Below are 23,366 nucleotides of genomic sequence, written 5' to 3' on the forward strand. Positions count from 1 at the left end.
TTGGTTTTGTTCATTATTTGTCCAGATACTCCAAAATATTTTTTTTTTAAGCTTGACTCCTGTCTTGGTGGAATTTAATTTAAAATTTATTCTTCACATCTCTGTGTTGTTCTATTTCCTTGAACTGACATCTGTCTCTGACCTATGAAAAATAGCAGCAAGTTTTCTCCACTAATGCTTATATACCTGATACATGGTATAGAATTTTGGACAACTGTGTTCAAGACAGATGAAGCAAACTAGTAATAACGACTATTTAAGATTACTATAACAGTTTGCTAGCTTAGCTAGTAAAATAAAAGCTAAGAAAAACAACTACAAGAAAACCCCAAACTACTATATTCTCAAGGGAAATCTTCATACATATTATAGGAATGTTTAACACAAGATACACAACACCCTATGCTAAGAAAGAGACTAGACCAAATAATTTCTTTCCTCTGTTCGCAACATCTTCTTCCCAAATAAACTAAAAGAAGCAGTTAGTTCACAGTTTCTTTGCAGTACAGAATCACAGAATCACCAAGGCTGGAAAAGACTTAAGATCATCAAGTCCAGCCTATGACCTAACACCACCACATCAGCTAGACCATGGCACTAAGTGCCACATCCAGCCTTTCCTTGAGCACATCCAGGGACGGTGTCTCCACCAGTTCCCTGGGCAGCCCATTCCAATGTCTAATCACCCTCTCCCTGAAGAAGCGCTTTCCAGCCTTGAAACATGTTTTAAAGCAAGGCCATATACTTACCAGATAGATATTCAAATAAAATTGCTTCATGGAACATATGGTGGGATTAATTTTAAGTTTTATTATTATCAAGCTATATTATGGTCTGTTAGTTTTAACTCCATGTACCAAACATTCACAAGACTTCTAGCATAAAAATGTACGGTTCTCTCAGAGCAAGGAATACATGAATAGCAACAATATTCAATTACTTTATCCTGCAAAATAAAATTTAATGTAAAAATAACAACTCACTGCCAAAGCAGGTAAGTCTCCTGACAGTCATCTATAAGATGGATTAAAATTCTTAGAAAAAGTTATAAATGTATTGCAAAACATAAGGTCTTCTAAATCCCCTGAGGGATTAAAACATTTTAGCTCTTAGTCCCACCTAAGTGTTTCAGTCATTATTATAGCTGTAGTTCAATCTGCATCTGTCCCCTCTCTGGTCTCAGAATGCACCTTCTGTAGGTAAATGCACACAGCCCTCCCAACCTCCACTTGCACAAATTATACTATTTTTAGGTAAGATCCTGGATTAAAGTTCCATCATCACCGACTATTTTTAACACACAGATCCAGCTAAATTTAGATACCTTTCTTCACAAGTAATCTAATAGTATTCTAAAGAGTCTTGTTAAAATATTTTAAAAGAAACAGAACACATTTTTAGCAAGAAAAAGCAACTATAAAATATAATCTCTTGCTATCTACATACAGCATTTTGATAAAGTTTCCCATCTTGCAGCCACCACAGATATTCTAAGAATTACTGCTCATCCTGAGAGGGTCCCTTATAGTACCAAAATACTTTGCTGTTAAGAGTTTCTCAGATTTTGCCTGCCCTTCAAGGCACCAGGTCCTAACAGTTCTAGAACCAGTACATTTCTGAGAGGTATCTTATAGTAATCAATTCATCTTGAGAAATCTTCCTAAATTTGATCAAAATATTATATATGTATTTTAATTCAGCCTGAAAATGTGCCTTTTAAAAGCTGCATGAAATTCCCTGAATATTTAAATTTTGTGTGCCTGCAAAACTTACATTTAATAGTTAATTAAACACAAACATGTTAACTCATTTTTAATTTCAATGGAAATACTTGGGTGGGAAAGAATGAGTCAGGGCAAACAAACTCCTGATCCTCTCAAAAAAAGAATCACTCGCCTCTGCGCCCCCCCCCCAAAAAAAAAAAAAAAAGTAAGTAAGAGATGCATCTTCCCTTTTCTATCAGCTTGATTACCTCATGGATTTAAAAAGCTAATAAACTGAAATATGATACAAATTGCCAAAAGATAAATGGTCCATAAAATTAGCTACTAAATTCTCCAGCTAAAAATGAGATATTAGAAGTAGCTGAAAATAACTTTTAGAAAATTAAGAATATTATTTTAAATTACACAGTTACACAATCATGTAACACAATTACACAACTACAAATCGTACAATTCATAGTCATTTTAAATCACCGTTTACCTTTTTCAATTTTTTTGCCCTGATTTGCTCAGTCTTTGCTTCTGAAGCTTTCAACATCAACTGCTTGGGGCCACATGTCTGAATTTACAATACAAAAGCCATGGATCCAGTAACTGTATCTGTATGCCCATGTGAAGCTAAGCAACAGCAATCTATTACAATTATGGCATCTTTCTATCTGTAGCCCCAGATTCAGTAATTTTTAGTTCTCTACAATACCCCCTCCCTCTTGCCACAGAAATATTACTCCATTTCCCAGGTGTTCTGGGGTTGTTTTGTGGGGTTTTTTTTAAAGTTTTCACCACTCATATGAAGTATCTGAACAGATGTAATTATGAATCTTCCTACCATCTTTAGCTAATTCTTACTGGAAATTTTTTTTTTCTTATTTAAAATTTGCATACATCATTTAACAAGAAAATGTAAATAAATGCTTTTGGTGAGCAGTTTAATCAGTTGCTTAATCCATATTCTACCTTTTTTTGCTTGTACTTCTCACCTTCTTCTGCATATATTCCCCACTTTTCCTGTCAAACAGAACACCGACAGCACATTTTCTTCAAAAGCCTTATTAGTAATTATGTACTAAACATAATAACTTAGTTATTTTTCAAGAAGAAACTATGCTTATATACTGAGACTATCAACATGCAATACATTATTTTAGGATCTGAAATAAGACCAGATTTCTGCTTTTAAGCATCAGACTTAACTCAGCATTGAATTTTCTTCTAAATACAGTGAAGCCATGGTGAGTCATCAATCCAAATTTAGGATTATTATTTCTCTATAAACATAGATAAGCAAATTCCTAAGGCACACAGAACATTTTCACAGTAGGAACAAGAGGTTTTCCTCTGATGCCATGAAACTGAGAAAAGAAATATGTTTGGCATCTAAAAGAAGCTGTGTTACAGAAAGACAGTTTCTGTGAATCCTTCCCTAACTAGTTTGCTCTTGAGATCTGACTTCTGATTTTAACTCTGGAACCACACAAAAACCTCATAATAGCAGCTTTACCTCTAATGAAGGTAGAGGTTAAGTCCCTGCTGTGCCATGAAAGTATTTGTAAAAATAAGTGCAGTTACAACAGGTAAAGAACTTCTCCCAAAATGTAAAAATCAAGGACTACAGACCCCCCAAAAAAGGCAATCCTCTAGAGTCTCAGAAGCACGTTTTCATCAAAATCAGAAGTGCACAGAAGACAGAGACAGACACGAGTAACCAAGATCAAAGTGTCTTTTTGTAAGTCCTTACAAAGTTAATAAAACATCTGGGTAAACACGGGAGAGGCACTTCTTTAGAGATGCTTTGTATTTTTTTTTTCTTTTTTACAGGAAGAACATACACATTTATTAGGACTGTCATATTTATACAGGAGAGATTGATCTAAAGCAATCAAGCCATAGTACCTATTGATTAAAATGTTTCTAAATCACCTTTATTGAGGGAAGGAGAGGCTGCAGAGGAAAACATAACACAGAGTTACAATAGAGAAGGACTAGAGGATCCAGAGGTTAAGAGCAAAAAGTGACCTGTAATTTAGAATTTAACTGAAAGCTTTAAATCAAGGGAGTTAGCTAATGCAATCTGATAACAATAGTGCTCACAACAGTGAGCACATTTGTTTCTAAGTGAAAGAAAACTCCCCCACACCTACTGTGAGAAAGAGAATTTCCTCCCTTAAATTTGTTGTGAGAAAGGGTATGTCTCAAATTTATGGTACACAATTAGCAGAAGAATAGAGAATATTTATAAATATGTATAAAAATCTTGCTTCATCCTGGATACAAGTCATCTCCAAATTCCATTTAGAATCTATATTTGCAAGTATTTCCACCTATGTCAACAATCACAAGCTAGAAACTACACACTTGGTTGAACTAACAGATTTGCCAACTTGCATAAGCACTAGCTTAAATTAAGTTATATACTAAAAGTTTACCATCACTGGATTAATAGAGAAACCTACAGCACTGAAAAACAGAAACAGAATACCTTGGACAGAGCCTCAACTAATTTGAAAATTAGTTCCAAAACTGGTAAGTAGTGCATGATGTGATGTGTGGCAATTTACTTAATAATAAAAAAAAATTAACTGGCATATATCTCAAGGTAGCACAGGTCAGAAAGAGAGACTTACATTTCAACACTGGTATAAATTTAGTATTTTTATTCTCCGGTGTTATGAAACCAGATTACAAGAACCTTGAGATACACAATGTATGCAACAGGAAAATCTCTTTAAGCTGTATTCCTGTTACAGGTTGTTACTACTCCTCACGGAGATCTTTCTTCTGTTAAACTTAATGTATAAAAACACTCAGGGACATTTGACCATGGTAGCAACCAGACACTTCTTGAATACTTGCACAAGGACTCTTAGATGCCTGACTTAAAAAACATGATGCAGAGAACATGGAAATTATCTTCTGTATCTACATTAAGCAACCTTGGCCATCGATTCCCTGTTTTGGAAGGAAATAAGGATTTTTTTTTCAGGATGTCTTCTTTAAAACTGTTTAAAACAATTGATCTAAAGCCCATGCTGCTCGACACAGCCACCAGGTGGCAGAATCATGCAATGCCAAAGATGCTCCCTCACGACCACGCCAACAAAGGTCTGTCCCCGAAAGATCCCACCGGGAAGAGATACACGAAAGCACCGGTTTAAAATTAATCTGAAACCATTTATCACTCCGACATCCTTCATAAAAAGCTGAAGAAGTCATTAACCACAGCGAAATACACTTTAGGGAACATGATTGCTCCTATATCTGAATTCTTCAAAACGCTTTTCCCATAATCATCGAGTTCAGCTTCAGGCACCATTTCATTCATTCACCATGTCCTTTGAACACCGAGACACAACACTAGTCACTGTCGTGTTATAACAGGTACATCCTGGCATTTCAGTTCTTATCGTTTATTAACTCACATGGACATCTGTGAGCTTATATGCACAGATACAGACCTACAAGGAAAAAACAAGTTTTGTACAATGCCATAAATGATACATTGAGGTAGTGAGGAAATGGAGTTTATATGTCTGTGGTTCTTGTTCCTCTTAGACAATCTCAAACCTTTCCACAACTACACTAAAAATTGCCAACTGTCTCAAATCTGAAAACATGCATCAAGAAGATCAAGAATTCTAAAATATTTTTAACATATTACCTCAGAGGTTATCCTCTCATAAAAAAACCAAATAAATTCAAGAAAGTAATTGTTTCAGGTTTTAGAGATTACACCAATAAGTTTATGTATTGCCATTAGATCCTTGCAACTCATCAGTCTGCAAACTTTCCAGTTGTTAGTTGACTGTTCAGTTTCTAGATCCACAGATTATTATTGAACAGATACCATTTGCCAAAAGTTAATTTCTTCACAGCACAAAGTAGCTATTACTGTTACTCAGCAAATGCATGGTTTTGGCAAGGAACACTTACAGCTCTACCTCACAGCCTCAATTCTTGTAATTTCTTGACTAGTTGTAAATATTACCTATATCTATACATATACCTATACATATTTATTGGTTCAATTTAACGAACAATAGATCCAGTGCTGCCAAACATTGCAAAATGAACAGCATACCACTATCTGCTTTTGTCCCATTCTTTCCAGTACACAATCCTTGGACAGAGAAGGTAAGCAATGCACCCTTGAACTTCAGACAGCCTATCCACATGCCAGCTGGATTGCTGAATGTCATCTAATAACTCTTTTGACAGACAGAAGGGATGTGATAAAGGGTAAGATTACTGATTGCAAAAGAAAGTTATTTACACTGCAGTTTCTCCAAGATTTGAACACCATGGGGACCCAGTTCTGTCAGCATACATAGTAAATAACCAAGCCCTTTCTACTGCAAATGAACAAACCAATTCTACCACTCCATATCTAGGGTCATATCACTGTTTAATGGGTATCAAGAAAGGTTATTAAGTTTTTACAAACTTTTGGAACTGTCTTCACGGAAGACAAAGACAGAAAAAAAAATCTTTCTGTACCAATTCACATCACCTTTCCAAGACAACATAGTTTGTTCTTAAAGACAACCTCAATAAGTCTAAGTATTTTTCTTCCATATCTGATGAAAAAAAAAATTACCCAGCCTCACTACAAGGAATAAAGAATACCACTATCATTCCAACACTTCCTAGGAAGCGTATTGAGTTCCATCATGCAGTTAATCCTTCACTTGAATTTTCTTTTGATAATTTATTAATTTGCTAATGTTCTTGCATCTATTTCTACCTGCTACTATGACACAACCTTGTATAGATTGGTCTATCAGTTTATAAAGCGTGAAGCTATTTGCTTATGTCATTACAGATTTCATGAAATAAAAACAAACAGTAGTATTTCCTGAAGACACTTGTTTGTGAGCACATGAAATCAGGTGGCATGGAAAGACAACTGTTGACTTTGAAGAACAAGGTAAAGTATTTTAGGAGAGAACAAGGCTAAAAACATTCAGGTTGCCTTAGTCACCAAAGATACCCTCTGGATAAATTGTCCTTTCCCTCCCTCTTCCCCCTCCCCCTATCCTGTCACAACTAACAGTACATGTTTTGGAACAGTGTCTTCAAGTTCTGTCCAGTGTTCTTTGAAAAGTGAAAAATAACTGGAGCACCAACAGCTGTAGTGAATTAGCCATCTTGGAAATTAATAACCTTGGAAATTAATATCCTGCTTTGGGGTTTTAGATGTTACAGAATACAGATTAAGGTAATCTATTAATCAAGAAAGTATGAGGAAAAATCTAGCCGTGCCGAAGAAAATCAGCTGGCGTACTACCAACCACACTTAAAATTTATTCTGTTTCTTGAATGATTGAATTGTACTATCAATTTGAAAGGTTCAAAAGACAAAGAATATTGCTTTGAATATAATTTCCCTCCAGGAAAAACTGACAAAGCAGTAACAAGATTTACCTTTGGAAGTAATTATTTAAATATTTCATTAATTTCCGAAGTCTCCAAATATAAAACTTCTCAGTTATAGCTAAGTCTTCCATTTTATCAGAACATGTGTTCACCAACAGATATTTTATTTTAGACTAGAAAGCAGTCCAGCAATTCTCAGCCCCATTTGTACTTGTCTTGCTGAATTCCTAGAGAAGCAGGCAGAAGACCAAACTTATTTCAAAAAGCCCAACAGAACAAAACCAAACACCTCCACTTTCACTGACATTTAAAAGCCACTCAAATGAAGGAAATAAAAGATGCCCTTGTTTTCTGCTCATCTGCTCACAGGGGAGAGCAAGCCATTAATAAAATATATTTGTGATTTAGCTTGTCTTATGGTAAGACCTACACAAGTTGCAGTGTGCAACTGCTTTTTTTGGTGCATTCAGTAATACCTTGTAGAGATAAAAAAGTCAGAATAGTTCCCAGAAAAAGATTCTGAAAGTTTCCTTCATCAAATTTTAATATTTGTTTTGCCTGTTCAAACACCAGAAAAGGGGTATAGAAATTACACGTTGAGGAAAAACTGTATTTTAAGAAAAAAATCCATGTTACTACAGTTGAGCAACATACAACATAAAAAGTACAGAAGATTACAAAAGAAAATTTCCCAGTGAAACTTAGAAAGTTGACTACTGTAAAAGAAATCTCAGCACTTTGGAAAAAAAACCAACCAAACACAAAACCAAACAAAATAACTCCAAGCCCATAAAAACTAAAACCAACAACCAAACATTTGAACACCATCAAGTAAAACCCAAGCCAATTTAATCTATCGACATAGCCAGGCACTTAAAGGCTTTAAGTCTGGAGGATCCACAAGTTGTTAATAACATCCATAGATAAACTGTCTAAGTGTAGACTTAGGTGGCATATTACTTTATAGAATGATCCACTTCTTTACTACCTCCACATATTTAAGTTACAATCGACAGAACCTTTGTACTTGTATGCTAGAGCCCAAGAAGAAGGCTAACTAGATGGCAGTTATTACAAGTACTCTACATAGTCAGAAAGCTATTACTTGGGTTTGAAAAGGTCAAACAAATAGCTAAATAATATACTCTCCCAGAATATGGAAAAAACAAGGCAAAACTTTACAGGAGTTAGTAACAGATATTGCTTAAATGGTCTGAGTACCAACTCCTATTTACCAATGGCCAACTACATGCCTAAAATATTCCCATTTAAAAATAAAAAAACAAACCCAAAAAAATTATTCCGTAAGTTTCCAGTCATATTCTTAGTAAGTTTATCATAATGTTTACTGGAATAAGAACAAGAAAAGGAAGATCTATAGCTGAGTATTCCTACAAGTGACCTGAAGGTAGGGTGGAAGGGGTGAAAAATCACCCCTGAAAAGCCTGCTTTTATAAAAAAAAAATAAATGAAAATAAATAAATAAATATGCTAACACAGGAATTTTGTGTTTAAACTTCTCATGTCATGGTAAACTGCTTATTTTAAATTGTTATTTCTACTAAATAACTATGCCATGGGCATTTGGAAGTCATAAACAGCTATACTGCATCTTGGTGGCATCTCCCTCCAGGAGAATGAAAAGCAATAATTAGTTTCTATGTAACTTCTCTGGGATAATGCTCACTGGAAATTTGAACACACAAAGAATTAGATGGAAATCATCTGCATATTAAGGAATGATTCAGAGATCTATTTTTTTAAAAAGCATTTGAAATTCTGTGGAGCAAGGACGGTTGGTTTGTTGTTCTGTGTTGTTGTTTTTTCCCCTGACTTTAATCTTAAGGTTCATAAAACAAGAATAGCTCAGGTTTGAACCTCATCCAAAATATGAAAAATAAAATAAGGGAAGGAGGGGATCATATGTCTGACTACAAACCCAGGAAGTAAAAAAACAAAGTCTTTTTCCCTTCCACTGGGGACACATTCTTAAGCAAATGGACAAGGATTACCAACAGCAGTGGACATCTCCATGAATCTTAATGAGGCAGCAACCATATGAGGAGGCCTCACAGAGTTCTCTAATAATTTTTTCATGGAGAAGGCATAAACAGAAACCTTAGGGGGTGGTAATGTTGTACTACAGAATATTAACACGCTGGGGTGCAGGACTGATGAGAAGTATTTTGTCTGGGAGCATTTCTGAGGCGCTTACCTCCTTTGAAGTCTCTTGGCGTCAGGATGAATGCTAGCTGTCCTCGGGCTGCCATCCCTTTGAGGGGAGGGAGATACAGATGAGCCCAAAGGTTCTCTTCTAAACTCAAGTCCTTACTGCAAGCTGGCCAAAAGGTCCCTGCAATCAAAGAAATCATTGTGGTTTTGCATGTGGCGCATTTATGTCCTTTAATCAAGGTTTGTCAGCCATCTAACATGTACAACCACAAAGAAAAAAATAAATGCATCTGCTGGGTAGCCAAGGAAGAACAGACCAAAGAAAGAGAAGAACTGTTCTTCCCACTATGAACTCCATGAAAAACACAAGCAACATGATTTTTCAAACTAAGCAGAACCACCTCAGTATACAGTATTTTATGCAGCTATATATGTATAAAAAAAGCTATTTGCCTTTGGAATAAATTTCCAGCACTCTGCAATCCATGTGCCTTCAGATCTCAAGTAAAAAAATATCCCATTTTCATTTCTAGACTTACATTCTAGTCAATGCAATACAATCTACAATCAATACAATCTAATGCAGCAGTCACTCTTCAACTATTACCTCTTGCAATCATCGCAGCAGTGTACAACTAATCCTTACATGCATTATTTCTGCCATAAGCTAGTTCTAACAGAGCTTGCAGAGCCACTTGCTAGGAAAAAACCATTAAAGTTCTGTCTCAGTACCAATAAAAGATTCCTTCTGCAGAGCATTTAGCCAACTCCTGTGTTTGCATGCCAACATGCTCAAGCCACGAGCTCCGTGTTTTCTTTAGTGTGAGTAATCTCTAACAGTGTCCATATTCACAGCCTGTTTGGCACATTTCCTGGGCACATGCCCTTCCACCATAGAAATAAATCTTTACAGCTCAGCTGTCACAAGCCTAGGCATGTCATTTTACGCACATTATTTCACAGAGCTCCTAACTAATGGGCAATCTTCTACCAAAGTGTATTATAGTAAAAGCAAACAGGCACATATTTCTTGTATTGCCTGCAAAACCAGTTCCTAGCTAGTAACAGAAGAAACATATGCAACCAAAGGACTGTACACATTTCACTTCCTAAAGGAGTGGGTAACCACTTCTTTGGAACACTAAGTATCATGCAACTCCATACACTTTCCATCTGCCCTATAGCCATTTTCTCTCTTCTCACTTAAAAAAGCATCAGTGGGAGAGTGAAAAATCCTGTCCTTTAACAACCGTCAGCCTTTCAAGTTTTTTCATCATCTAGTGGGGCTGACAAGAGTCACCCCCCCATTTCCTGTCCACCAAGCAATTAACTACGTCATAACCATGTCTATCCAGTCATTACCTTATGGGGAAAAAAAAAAAAAAAAAAAAAAAAAAAAATCTGCAATCTGTGACATTTCTCTTCCCAGGAAGCCCATTTAAAGTAGCATACAAAGATCAAGTAATTTACATGGCGCTATGATAATCTCCACATTTTGTCTATTCAAATTTTATGGATTGTCAAAGAGAAGGCCAGAAGCACAAAAAATGTAACCCATAATTGAAGCTCTATATGGAACTGAATTTTACTCAGAGATACATCAAATGGTTATTAATAAACTGCACAAAGTCCCAAAGTGGTAAATTGGAAGCAAAAGTAAATCAGCATTAGTTTACAGAATTCATTCATCCAGATTAATTGCATTACAACAAAAGCAGAACTAACACATGAATCCTGCATCCAACAAAACATCACCCTACTTGCACCTATGAATCTTAAACCTATTTCACCAGAGTAGATGACATTAATAAAACTCAGGGGATTTATTAATTACTCCCCTTCTAGACCAGAAACAAGCTTCCTACAAAAACCCCACAAGGCACAAGAACCCCTTTACCTCCACTGTCCAAATAAATATATGCTCAAAATCTGACATTTATGCCTGTTTACTCATTATATCCAGTTGAATTAAAAATTAAAGGTACAATTCAAACTTACTTTTCCTTTACAAAATAACAAACCACCCATCAGTTTAATCCTTTTTTCAACATGTATGTATACAACTTGCAAGATGTTTTGCATCCCTGCTCTGCAGCCTGTAAATCTTTGCTACTCTTTTCCTTTCTCCTTCTGCATTCACACTGCTATTAAACTGCAGTGCTTCCTTTACAGAATATTCACAGGCAAATCCTTCTTCAAAACTCTTACTACTAAGAAGTTTCACGTATCAGTCTTAGAATCACCCAGGTTCTTCAACTCAGACTTTGACAAGCTCACAGCTCCAATCCCTGAAAAACACACTTTTTTTCTGCAAACCCTTTATCATTTTCCATTTTTTCTCCTTACAACTCTTTTGCTGACTTCTAATTACTGCTAAAAATACCTTCTCACTCACACCCACCATTTCCATACCACCTTCCTCCCCTGTTTTTGTTTCCTTCTTACAAATAGCCATTTCAAGGAACTGCTGAAGAAAGCAGAGAGGGGGAAAAGCCTCAGAACCTCCAAAGGACCACTTTTATCCCAGCTGTTAGACAGCTTACAAATTTAGTACTATAATCAAAACACCAGACTGAAAGAACCTTAAGAATTTGGTGGAAAACACTGGCGCTTGAATACAAGAACTGTGATGTTTCAGAGCTAATACAGTCCATAAACCTATTCACAATGGAACTTCCCTTTTGAAGTTCAGTATTTTTTAGTCTAACCAACTTTTCTTTTTTTCAAATAACAGTTGCTGAAAATTCTACATTCAACCATTTCAAAACGCTTATTAACATGCTCACCATAAGATAATATTCCCTTACACATGTAAAGAATGCAACTTTTCTGCTTTTATACTACTATCTCCATACAGACCATACAAAAAGGTAGACGAATTCATTTGACCCAAAGAACTGTATAAATGTCAAAATACATTGGAAAAAGTTCATCTAGCAATACAAACTACCTAATATACACAATAAAGATATGACACAAACACAGTAACCATGCAAGAGCAAAAGATTATGACACAGGTGTGTAAAGAAAGAAGTTTTCAATCAAAATGGAAAATGTTTTAGAGGTTCACAAGAACATCAGATTAATAGACTGGAAGCCATCTCATAGTCATATTCTTCCTGAAAAGTTTTCTGCCCAAAAGCCTGTTTGGGCAACAATATGAGGAACCAGCCCGTGGAACTATCCCACCTAAACCTAGGCACAAATCCATACACACACATGCATGCTTTTTTCAGCATTACTGCTGTCCAACTGAAGAAGTTTAATTCAAAATTACTTGGCAGAGTGCTCCCATAAAACTTCAGACCAATCTCAACCATCAGTGTAAAATCCCTTTGTCCTTAGAGTGAAAGGGAAAGGGAAGAAAAGAGTCAATTAGTCCCCTGCCCACTCAGTGAGCTGAACTGCTTCACTGAAGAGTTTAAATAGCCCCTGCTGCTATACGGTGAGGAAGCTGCCAGTCACAAGGTGGAGTTGAACTTCCCTGTTCAGGAGCAGCAAAAAAAGCCCTGCAGATAGATGCCATACTAATACTTCCTTTTCAGATACCTCTCAAGTCCACAGCAACAAATATAGCAGTTAACACACAGGATACAAAAGGACATTTGACATAACCAATATTACATATTGTTATAAAGCAATGCTATGCCATCCTGATCCCAACTGTCCTGATGGTCAAACTAAAGACAAGGCTTCATGTTCAAGATAATCTACAAGCATGCTGTTACCAAAAACGTGATCCTTCTCTCTCCCAAGCCTCCCAATTTTGGGCTCATCAAACTCTACTATTTGATAATTTTTTTGCACCAGACCCAGCAATTTTGAAGTCACAGGTATGAACTGGCCAGTATGTAAGGGTTTGAATTATGCTTTTTATCAAAAGCCAGGTTATTTTTTGAAAGGGCAGAAGGCACTGCAGAAATTTGTTTTCCAAGGTGAGCCAAGTTATTATGGAGTCAACAGATCCAATACAAGTAAAACAGCAGGAACATAAAAGCAGGAGAGGGAAACAAGATACTGTCACTGCCTATTTCAGCAGCAGCTACCTGATAGATGTCAAAAGACAAGTACCAAGACCTGAAATTATGAACAGAGTATTTCGTACCATCCAGAAGTCAGCAATCAGAACAGAGGCAGCCTGCAAGGCCATCGGAACAAGCACAACACAAACATATTACTTCCAAGAAATTGTGTTTTACTTTGAGCTTTCTAAATTGTTATTTAAAACAAGATCAGAATAACCTGACACAGTTAAATACTTCAAAATTTGGGAAATATAAAATAGAGTTGTTATTATTAACTCCCAGTTTTCTTTGAGATATCGTAGTGGTGCTTCCTGACTTCGATACACTTGTATAGTAAGGATTATTTAGCAGTAAGTGACTAACACTGCAGAACTGATTACACTGATGAACAGGAAAATTCTTGAAAATTCATTGCTTACAAGGTAGATTTTTTCACAGATCCAGGGAAATAGAACAATATTATGTGGATTCCAGAAAGTAATAATAATCTCTTGGACTTCTAAAGGAAAGTAGTGGAATAAAAAGTTTCTAAAGTCACAATTCAAAACAATGTATTTGAATAAAGACAATGCAAAGAAGAGACTCTTTTCTCATTAAGAGCACAGCAAGTGACTACAGGGAAAGACAAAAGTAGTAAAGACTATGGGCAACAAAGGTTCAGAGTTGCAAGGTAACCATCTCTGAAATAAGAATGGACAAATTTTAAATATGAAAACAGAGTCTCACAGTAAAACCACCTGTGCTAGATAGCCAAAGTTAATGGGTGTTTTCTCACCCTTTTATGTCTTATTTATGGCCATTAGAAGCTGTATCAATTGAAGTTTTCCATTTGTCCTTCAAATCAGTAGACTGACTAGATCTGAAAGCCTAGCAGAACCATGACAGAAACTCTCTCCATACATCTTTCAAGGTCGTCCAGCCAGATGTCAGTTTCAAATTTACTACAGAGAAATGAAGGCAACCCCTCTGGAGGCTGGTGCTGCCTGGTGAGAACAGAGGGGTTACCAGGAGCAGCAGAAGAAAAGCAAGCTTACCAGAATAGGGACTGCCTTACAGGAACCTGTGCCTCACTTTGTTCCTAGCGCTGTTGCAGTAGGAGAGAATTTGCAGTCCCAGCCCCTCTCTCATTTCAGCTGCAGCCATTCCTCCATAAGGCAATTCCATCTGGCTTTGCTCCAGAGAACAGAAAAGGCACTCCATCACCTCAACCCCTTACAAAATGCAGGACTAATGGCAGCACAGCTGCAATTGTAGCAGGCAGAATAAGAGACACAGCTTTATTTTCATTTAAGTATGCCCAACCCCCATACAAAGTTCAGTGGCTGTGGTTTGCAAAAGTCAAGTCTGAAAGGGCACTGGCTGCTGCTGTGGGGCTGGGCACACACCACCAATGATGGGGCATCAAGAAACTGACACATTTCACTTCTCCCTGTGCTGAGGCAGCAGCCCCTGTTGCAGTGGATTCTAGAGTTCTAATGTGAAATAGAAAATCTCTGCTCACCCACCCTGACAAACATGATGTAACCTGCCACAGGCTGCCTGAAATATCAAATGGCAGCAGAATTCACCAAGTCCATTAACTTCTGGCTGACTCACAGCATACATTTAAAGTCACATCAGTTCAGAGATGCTCATAAATGTTCAAGCTAACCAGTTAAACCTGTCAAGCAAAAGGACATTGACTTAAAACATATTGAAGTCTTATATAAACACCCACATCCTAAGTTACATTACCTAGATTCCTGTGGCAAGAATATTCAACATATCCACATTAATGTCCTTGAGTTTTCTAGAGTGTGTAAGCTTTGGCTTCTTTAAATTCAGTCAATACTCATTTGAAAAATAACTGCAAGTGACGTAAAATCCACCTCATACAAACTTTTCCAATATTTAAGCTATCTTCCCTTTAAATAAATGTGTGTGATTACCAGATGGAATTTCCTTTGCTTGAGCACTCAGCAGTTACATCTTGTCATATTTTGGCATAAGAGATTAGAAAGCACTGAACTATCAGCACTTAAACATGGAAAGTCTTTCATATATACACATCTAGTCACTTCCAAATCTTCCCTTGGATAAACAAAGTCAAGTTTGAACTTCAGTCTTTCTCTGGAATACAGGCTCTCCAAACCTCAAACTGTTCCTGAAACTCTACACTGAATGCATTACAGTTTTCCAGCCACAGTGTGAACTAGCTCTATTATTTCAAGAATGGCTGCACTGATGCCCTGCACACCAAAGCCCTGGCCAATACAAGGTTTATTTTGGCTCAGTGCAGCATTACTTAACAACTTCATGTTCATCTCAGTACCTAATATAAATTACATTACTTTCCGAACCACTGCTTTTCAAAAATAAATCTTTATTTCTAGACTTAATTTGCCTGAACTCTTTGTCCTACAGAGCTCAGTTAACCAAACTTCATAGCAGCAACTTGGATTTTTTCATGGCTGTATATTGCATCATCCATAAAATTCAACCAGAAGCTACTTTCTGCTTTCTAGCAGTCTATATAAGCACCAGCATAACTTAGAGTAGTAGGTATATTATATCCTAGACACGAAATAAAACCCCATTCAGGCCTAACGACTAAAATGAAAATTATCAGCAGCTATCCTTTATGAGCCTTAGCAGCATTAGCTCTATTTTTTAAACTTTTTTATTATTATTATTTTAAGAATTCTTAAAATACCTTTACAGAATGGGAAGTGGTCTGGGTAAGAGAAGGGATGGAAAATAAATCAGAGGCCTGATTTTTCACTTGGTCAAGAAGTTTAGGTAGTTCAAAAAAGGGTATCTCAAAAGCTACAATGTGCAAGAAAAAGACATCTGAAGGATGATGAAACATAAGCTTAGAGACAGTAGTATTCTTAAAATACATACTGCAAGACTTCAGTATCACTTGTTCCTAGTTATACTGGACATTGAAACTACTTAATGATCATTTGCTCTACCATTATATTCATATCTATAGAAGTCTAAGACAGGAAATGTAAAGAATTCTTAATGTGGATACATATATCATCTCAGCTTTTGTCCATATACATATATTAACCTCAGCTTCCAGTGACATACATATTTGCAAAAAAGCCAAGAAACTACTCTTCAACCATTTAAAGAAAAATATAATTAATACAAGATGAAAGAAACATGAAAAGTGTTGTAAAGTTGTAATAAAACAGTAACTGAAGTTATTAACATAACTGAAGAAACATTATCAGAAAGGCATCTGGATCTTGGAAATAAAACATACTCCAAACAATGAGGCCAAGAGAAAGAATTTCAGAACCAAATTAACTAAGCTCTTCAAAAAACAGTAAAGTAGAATAAGATGCAGAAAACAGAGCTAACAAGCTCCTAGACAGAAAAACTTTCAGAATAAATAGCATAGCAATACTTTTAAAGAGCTACAGTATGTCAAAACTCAGAAGAGACAGCAAACAACTTAAAACTATTTTATAAGAAGAAAAAAAAAATCCATCTAAAAAGAAACACAAAGAATCCCTATTCCATTACAATGGAGGCAGTGGATCCTGTTACCAAAATCTGAAGTAAACAAATCCAGAAGTGTCATTAATTTTGTAAGGAACCAAAAAGAGCTATAATTCTTCTATTCATGGAGCATTTAATCAGATCATAGACGGATCAGATGAACTTTTCATTTGGGAGACAGTAAGGATAGATACGGTTCCTAGAGCAGCGAGATAACAAAGTCACTACCTGTTTTGTTAAGCTTACTTCATTAAGGAAAATTGACACAGGTTTTTAACACACCCTAGCAGATAAGGAACAGCAATCCCTGTAGATACATGCCCTCATATAAACCATGTTGCTGCAATACACTTTAAGAGCAACATTCTAGTTACTTACTGTCTCCTACAGTAGACAAGTCCTTTGTCCTAATGGAATGGAAACACGAACACATCATATTTAAACATATGACTTCAGAAAGGAGTATTTGCATTGCTGTTTTATATAAGACCTTAGGGTTTCTTTCAAAAAGGTGTTCTGCAAAGTAATTTATATTCAGGATAACAAACTAAACTGGTACCTTCTTCAATACTGCTTACTGCTCTGTTTAAATGAGCTCTGACCACAGCAAGCATACACAAGCCTTTACAACAAACGTAAATAAGCAATAAGCTGTTTCTTATTTAAGACTTACTGTGTTGAAGCAGTACTATCTCACACAAATTTAAATCTCTGGATATGAAAAAAAAGAATTGCTATAAAGCAAAACATTTCTGAAAAGATGAAGCAAGGATATAAAAAAAATTAGAGTTAGAAAATTCAACAAGACATCCGAGTTTATCACCCTACTCTAAAAAGTAGCTAAAACGTTATTTTTTTTTTAATTTCTAGGTCAAAGTAACTGCTGTTAACTCATTAAATGATAATACTCATTTTAACTTTTACTTCCATGTTTATCACACAAGAGACACCAAAAGCTTGACAAGCTATTAGCATAAACATCGTCTGAAGACAGTAAGAGGCCTCAGGCAAGTACAGCAGTATTACATAAATCATCTAAATTTTCAAGCAACAGGTCCCTTAACACACTGGCATGTATAATCATGTAGCTTAATTGCAGCAGGTGTGGAATAACAGAGAATGAAGAACAATACAAGGATTTCTGAAAGATTATTCGTATGTTAAAAAAAAAAAAAAAAGGGAATAAAAACCCACCAAAAAAAACAACAACAAACATACACACAAAAACCTCAACATTCTCACTACCTAGAAAAATCTTCACAAATATGAAGGTCTTCATGGCATTGCTCACCAACCACCTTTGCTGAAAATACAGAATGCCTCTAAAAATCTATCAAATATTTTAAAGGCTGTCAGAGCAGGTATTCTGCAATTACATAAACTTGTTTGAGCAAGGGACATGAAATATTAATCATCAGGACTACAGTGTCCCAAATGGGACAGAAATATTTCTTTTCCAGTATCTTGAAACTTGTTATAGTAAAACAAATACCAAAAAGTTCTCATCAAAGACACTTACTCCTACTTAACAGTTGACATGGGAGTACTTAGGAAAAAAGTTATTGCATAATAAGACACATTTTCAGCTCACAGGAGGATATGCAAGAAACCCAGAGAAACACAAGCTGATCTAGAGATAAAAGGAAAAAAATGTGAGAAAGTTATTGGAATTGCTACTTGCCTGCCAAAAATGTATAGAAAATTAACATGAGTTCTCTATAAACAGTACCTTTTTCTATCCAACAGACATATGGTCAGCACACATCAAGCTGCACAGGCTTTAGAGAATAATAACCACTGCAATGACTAGCAATACAACCTAAAATCTTAACATATTTCCACTTGCTTATTTCAAGGAAGTACACTGTGTGAGAAAACATTAATATATTTCTCGTAATTAGAGCTTAACTGTCAAATCATGAAAGAAATAACGTATCCTAATTACTCAAGATGCGGAAAATTAATGTGTTGAACGTTCTTGGTGATGCACTATCATATTGTCAGAAACAGAGTTAAAAGACAGTCAGACCCTTAGAACTACATATGGCAGTCCTGGCTTGCAAATACAACAAAGATCTGCAGCAAAAAACCGTACATTTTCAGCCAATAATACTAACAAATTCATTAAAACATTAATATGGTTCTTTTAAAGTGTGTTTATATATACATATATGATGACACATTAGTACTCTCCAATAACAAGACCTGATCCTTATTTAGAAAGCTAACAGAACTGCAAAATGTCTCCTTTGCAAGAATTCTGTCACTTCAGCACCATCTAATAACCACCATGTATTATTTTTTAACAGCAATGAGAATAAAGAAGTTTTTTGTCTCGAAGTCCAAAAGTTCTGTGGTACCAAGCATCTTGCAACACAACATACATTCACAAAGAACAGAAGTAATAAATAAACATGACTAGCTGTACATTCTCCTAGCAGTAGAAAGAGCTGTACTTTCCTCCAGAAGTGACAGCATCATATGTAGACACTGTTAGTGCAGTATCTTAGAAAACGGACACAAGTTGGAAAATTCACAGGCTACTGTACTTGACAGAAGGGCTATGGAAGTTTCAAGTATTTTCAGAGAGTCCTCCTCAGAACAATAAGCGCAATTATCACTAATGCTACTTTCATTAACCCAACCCCTTGAGGCTACTGAGTCCTACAGTCTCCTATCTCCTCCAACTAGGAAAAGCAACAGCTGCCATACCACCTTCACAAAATGTTGACATCCACTCAGTTCTGATTTGGACACTGGAATCTCTTTTTCAGCTGCACTGCTGTTACACATTTTTAAAAGTACTGTGGCATTCATAGCAAAAGTTCTATTTATTTTTTTTTAAATCTATTTCACTTATCCTATAAGATCTTAGGCCAGGAGAGATTCCACTTTTGCCTTTTTGCCATACTTAACTACCAAACCTAGATTGAGAAATTTCAGAAGTAGTGATAAAAGCCATGATGAAAAATTAATCCAATTTACTGCACCTCCTGATGCTTCAGAGACCTAGACTATACATAACTTAGAAGTCCAGTACTCGTGACAGGCTATCAGGTCTGCAAGCATTCAGAAAGCCTTCAGTGATGAACTGTCCAAGCAAACTGGTTGAGAGCACAAGGCAGAGAGGAAATACTGTCAGTCCCTTCAGTAATGCATCTCCTGGATTCAGAAAATGTCTTTTTTTCCATGAAAACTGGCAATCTCAGAAATCCAGAGATAAAACAGGGTCCCCCTTTCAGAACCTTGATAAAGTAAAATGCTTCCATAAAGCAGACTGAAAATTAATTTTAAAGTATTTTCTGCCTGCTTGTAACTTCACCCCATCAAGACCACAATCTCTTATCTAGATTGCCATCTCACTCTCATAAAGGATTAGATGCAGATGAGGATAAATTTCAAACAAAGAAATAAAGTAGTACCAAAAGTTTCCAGATATTTTCACAATTTTCTGAACATAAATGCTCGCATCAAATAATAATAAAAAACAAACCCCAAAAAAACCACAACCAGAATACAAAAATCAACACCAACAATCCACACCACCACCTCTATCTGGCGCAGTTAAAACTGAACCTTGAAATTAATTAATATGGCAGGGAGAAGGAAAGGAAACAGTTTCAGAGCCAGTTAATGGAAACCCTGTTCATAAGCTTCACTTATGGCTAATGTGCTTTTTGCTGATTTGCAGATAAATTAACTTTTTAATTTTTAAGTCGCTCAGATCAAGACTAGGTTCAGTCTCCTTTGAAAAGCAACCTAAGCCTTGCTACTAATCAAACACTGACAAAAACTTCACCTTCGCAAAACAGCTGACACTTCATGGTTTTTAAAGTTTTGACAATTCAAATGCAGACTTAGGTTATATTTTCTGAATTTAAACAACAGTTAGAGTTACATCTCCCTAATATTAAGAGAATCTAAACATATTACTTAGAGCTTAACAAACTGATGTTATTTGAATTAATTTTCTTTTTGGACAGAAATTTTTAAAGATACATCTTTTTTATTCTGTTAAGTTCTGTCACACCACAAAATATAGTAACACATTCTCTCTTTAGAATTCAAAGGAAAAAACATATTTCTCTTCAACAGAGGTCTGACTGAAATCTTGCCAGCAAAAACAGGCACAATTAGATAATTTGGAAAAGAATTACTTACAAAATCAAACTACCATAATCTGTGAGCATCTTACCTTTAAATAGGATCCATAATATTTAGTTACGTATGGGCTGTCACACTGACTCAGCACTGTGATTTCTTGTTGGATGTCTTCTATTTCATCTTCTGCTTCTTCTAGGTCAATAATTTTTATAGCAACCACTTTCTGAGTCCGATTGTCAATTCCTTTAAAAACTTCACCAAAAGAGCCCTTACCAATTTTCTCCAGTTTTGTAAACAGTTCTTCCGGATCTGCCTTCAGAGTCTGTTGAAATAAGAGAAATTTACAGTATTTGTAACATTAAAATGAAATCTGATGTTTTTAAAGGCAACAAACACTTCAAGTTTATCCAGCTATTCTTCTCCTATCTTCATAATTAACATGTTCTTCCTACATCCTACGTGCACACATTGCAATATTTATAATTCCCTGTACATAAAGCACAAATTTAACACCGTCCCTGTGACAGGGTTTTATCATATCTGGCATCAGAAAGTGCTTCTACCTCAGTTTCCTTCTCTTTGACAATAAACTGCATCCAGGCACCAAAACCAAAAGACCTTTACAAAGATTTGATTTTTATGAAAGCCAAAAATAGATCAAATAACATTGCCATTAAAACTAAAACTTGTCTGTGCTTTTCTCTTGAAAACGGTTCCTTCCCAGAATTAGGGTCCAAACTGTTGAATTTTTCATGTATCTCATCTTCTTAAGGATTTTGTTCCCACTCTTCAGTACACAGACTACAATTTCCTTTTGTTTGCAGAAGCAATCATCTCCAATTTTCTCCTACTAAAGATCACCTGCACTAACTGCCATTCTTCCTCCTTATTCCTGACCCTGAGGTTTTCTGGAACAGGATTAATTTTTCTTCTTTCAGTGGGTAAACTCGTTCAATCCTCAAAAACATCCTGTACCTATCTATCTTGATTTCAATAGTTACACAAAAAATACAAGTGCTCACCTAAACAGACAAATGTAAGACCTAGACAGACCACTCTACCATATTTGTTTTTTCTCCACTGTCAAGTATTCAGTTAGCTACTGCAGCTTTTAGACTTCTCACTTTCAGTGCACAGATGTTAAGTTCCATGTGTACCTTTACCTTTTCAATCTAACAGCAAGGAGACTTTATAGCTAACAAAAATATATATAAATTGCAACTACACTGGAAAGGTCATAGGTAGATGGAATAGTCATGAAACAAAAAAAAATGAGATAGGGTTACTTAGAAGCCTTCCCTTAAGAAATAAAGTCTTCAAAACACTTGTTATTGTTTGTAAAAGGACGATGTTCATGCAAAGTGCTCAAAACAGGAAAATTTCAGTAATGGCCAAGTAAGCATAAAACCACAGAGTTTATACTACTTAGCCAAATTTTGTAGAAGCACAAAGAAGAGAATGAAAATTTCTAAATTACCACTGAGGAGAACTGAGCCAGCATTTTCTCTTTAGCAATTAAATTTAGCTTATACAGTATCTCCCACCTATGCTTCTGTCTATTTCTGCTTTCACATCTCAAAGGTTATGTTATTAGTCCATGCAGTCCTGAAAGGAATATATTCTAAAAGATAATTTAGTTGTCTGGAGGAATCTGAATTTCACAGCTGAATTTTCAGGACCAGGTAGCTGTGACTGACTGAGTCCAGAGATAAACCCAGTCAATTCTTCAGGCAGAGTGTTTTTAGAGCAGTCTGGATTCTATCATCATGTGGTGCAAATTGAGTACGCTAATACTTCTAATGCTTTAAAGTAAGCTACGAGACATCAGATTTTAGACAGTTGTCCCAGGAATAGATTAATAGCAAGATCAGTCTGAAGAAAAAACACTTTTCCAAGTATACTGCAAGACTTCAGAGTCCCAAGAAGTTCCCCTTGATTTACATCTTACTGATCCATCTTTCTACTCAAAATCAGTTTCAGAAAACAAAGAGGACATGGAGCTTTATCACCCTTTTGCTATTAAAAGAACAGAACAAGAGAGTCAAGCCCCCCCACCAAAAGAAGCTTGTTCCTCCTTTAATTTCAATTTAATGAGAATTACATACTATTACACACTATTAAATACTACATACACAAAGTGCTAGTATCTCTCCTGCTTGGAAACCAGACAAGGTATTTCATGTTTTCCAGCAAGTGTAATTATCCTTAGCTTATCCTGCTATCCTTCAGCTACCTAGTAGCCCCTTCCAATGCTTCCAAGGGCATAAGGAGATCACAGAACCAGGACCCAAATCCTTCTGTAGGGATTCTCCTTGTACCTCACAGAATGGTCTCTTTTCAATATTCAAAACAGTCTTCTCTGAGAATTCTTCATGAATAAAAATGACCTTAACTCTTGCATCAGGTATTTTCCCTTCTGAAAGACAATTATCAGCCTACGCTTTCATACATACTTTGTTAAATTTGAGATTATGTG

At 35.9% G+C, this 23,366-nt stretch overlaps 1 protein-coding gene across 2 annotated transcripts in view; it reads right to left on the bottom strand.

Annotated features, from left to right (window-relative positions):
* The window catches only part of STK24 (serine/threonine kinase 24), a 51,792-nt gene that overhangs the window by 18,692 nt on the left and 9,734 nt on the right, over window positions 1-23,366 (bottom strand). Inside the window, exons 1-2 of one of the 2 annotated variants that reach the window (XM_051620016.1) lie at window positions 20,982-21,046; window positions 9,313-9,450 (exon numbers count right to left, since the gene is read on the bottom strand). Coding sequence is in view for 1 of the 2 variants with exons in the window: in XM_051620008.1 (XP_051475968.1) it covers window positions 20,982-21,212 (231 nt within the window). In the remaining variant the exon portion in view is untranslated. Of the gene's footprint in view, window positions 1-9,312; window positions 9,451-20,981; window positions 21,213-23,366 lie in introns of those variants that run through there. The other variant, XM_051620008.1, reaches the window with a different exon arrangement.

This window comes from Apus apus, chromosome 1, assembly GCF_020740795.1.
Source record: "Apus apus isolate bApuApu2 chromosome 1, bApuApu2.pri.cur, whole genome shotgun sequence".
Taxonomy (NCBI): domain Eukaryota; kingdom Metazoa; phylum Chordata; class Aves; order Apodiformes; family Apodidae; genus Apus; species Apus apus.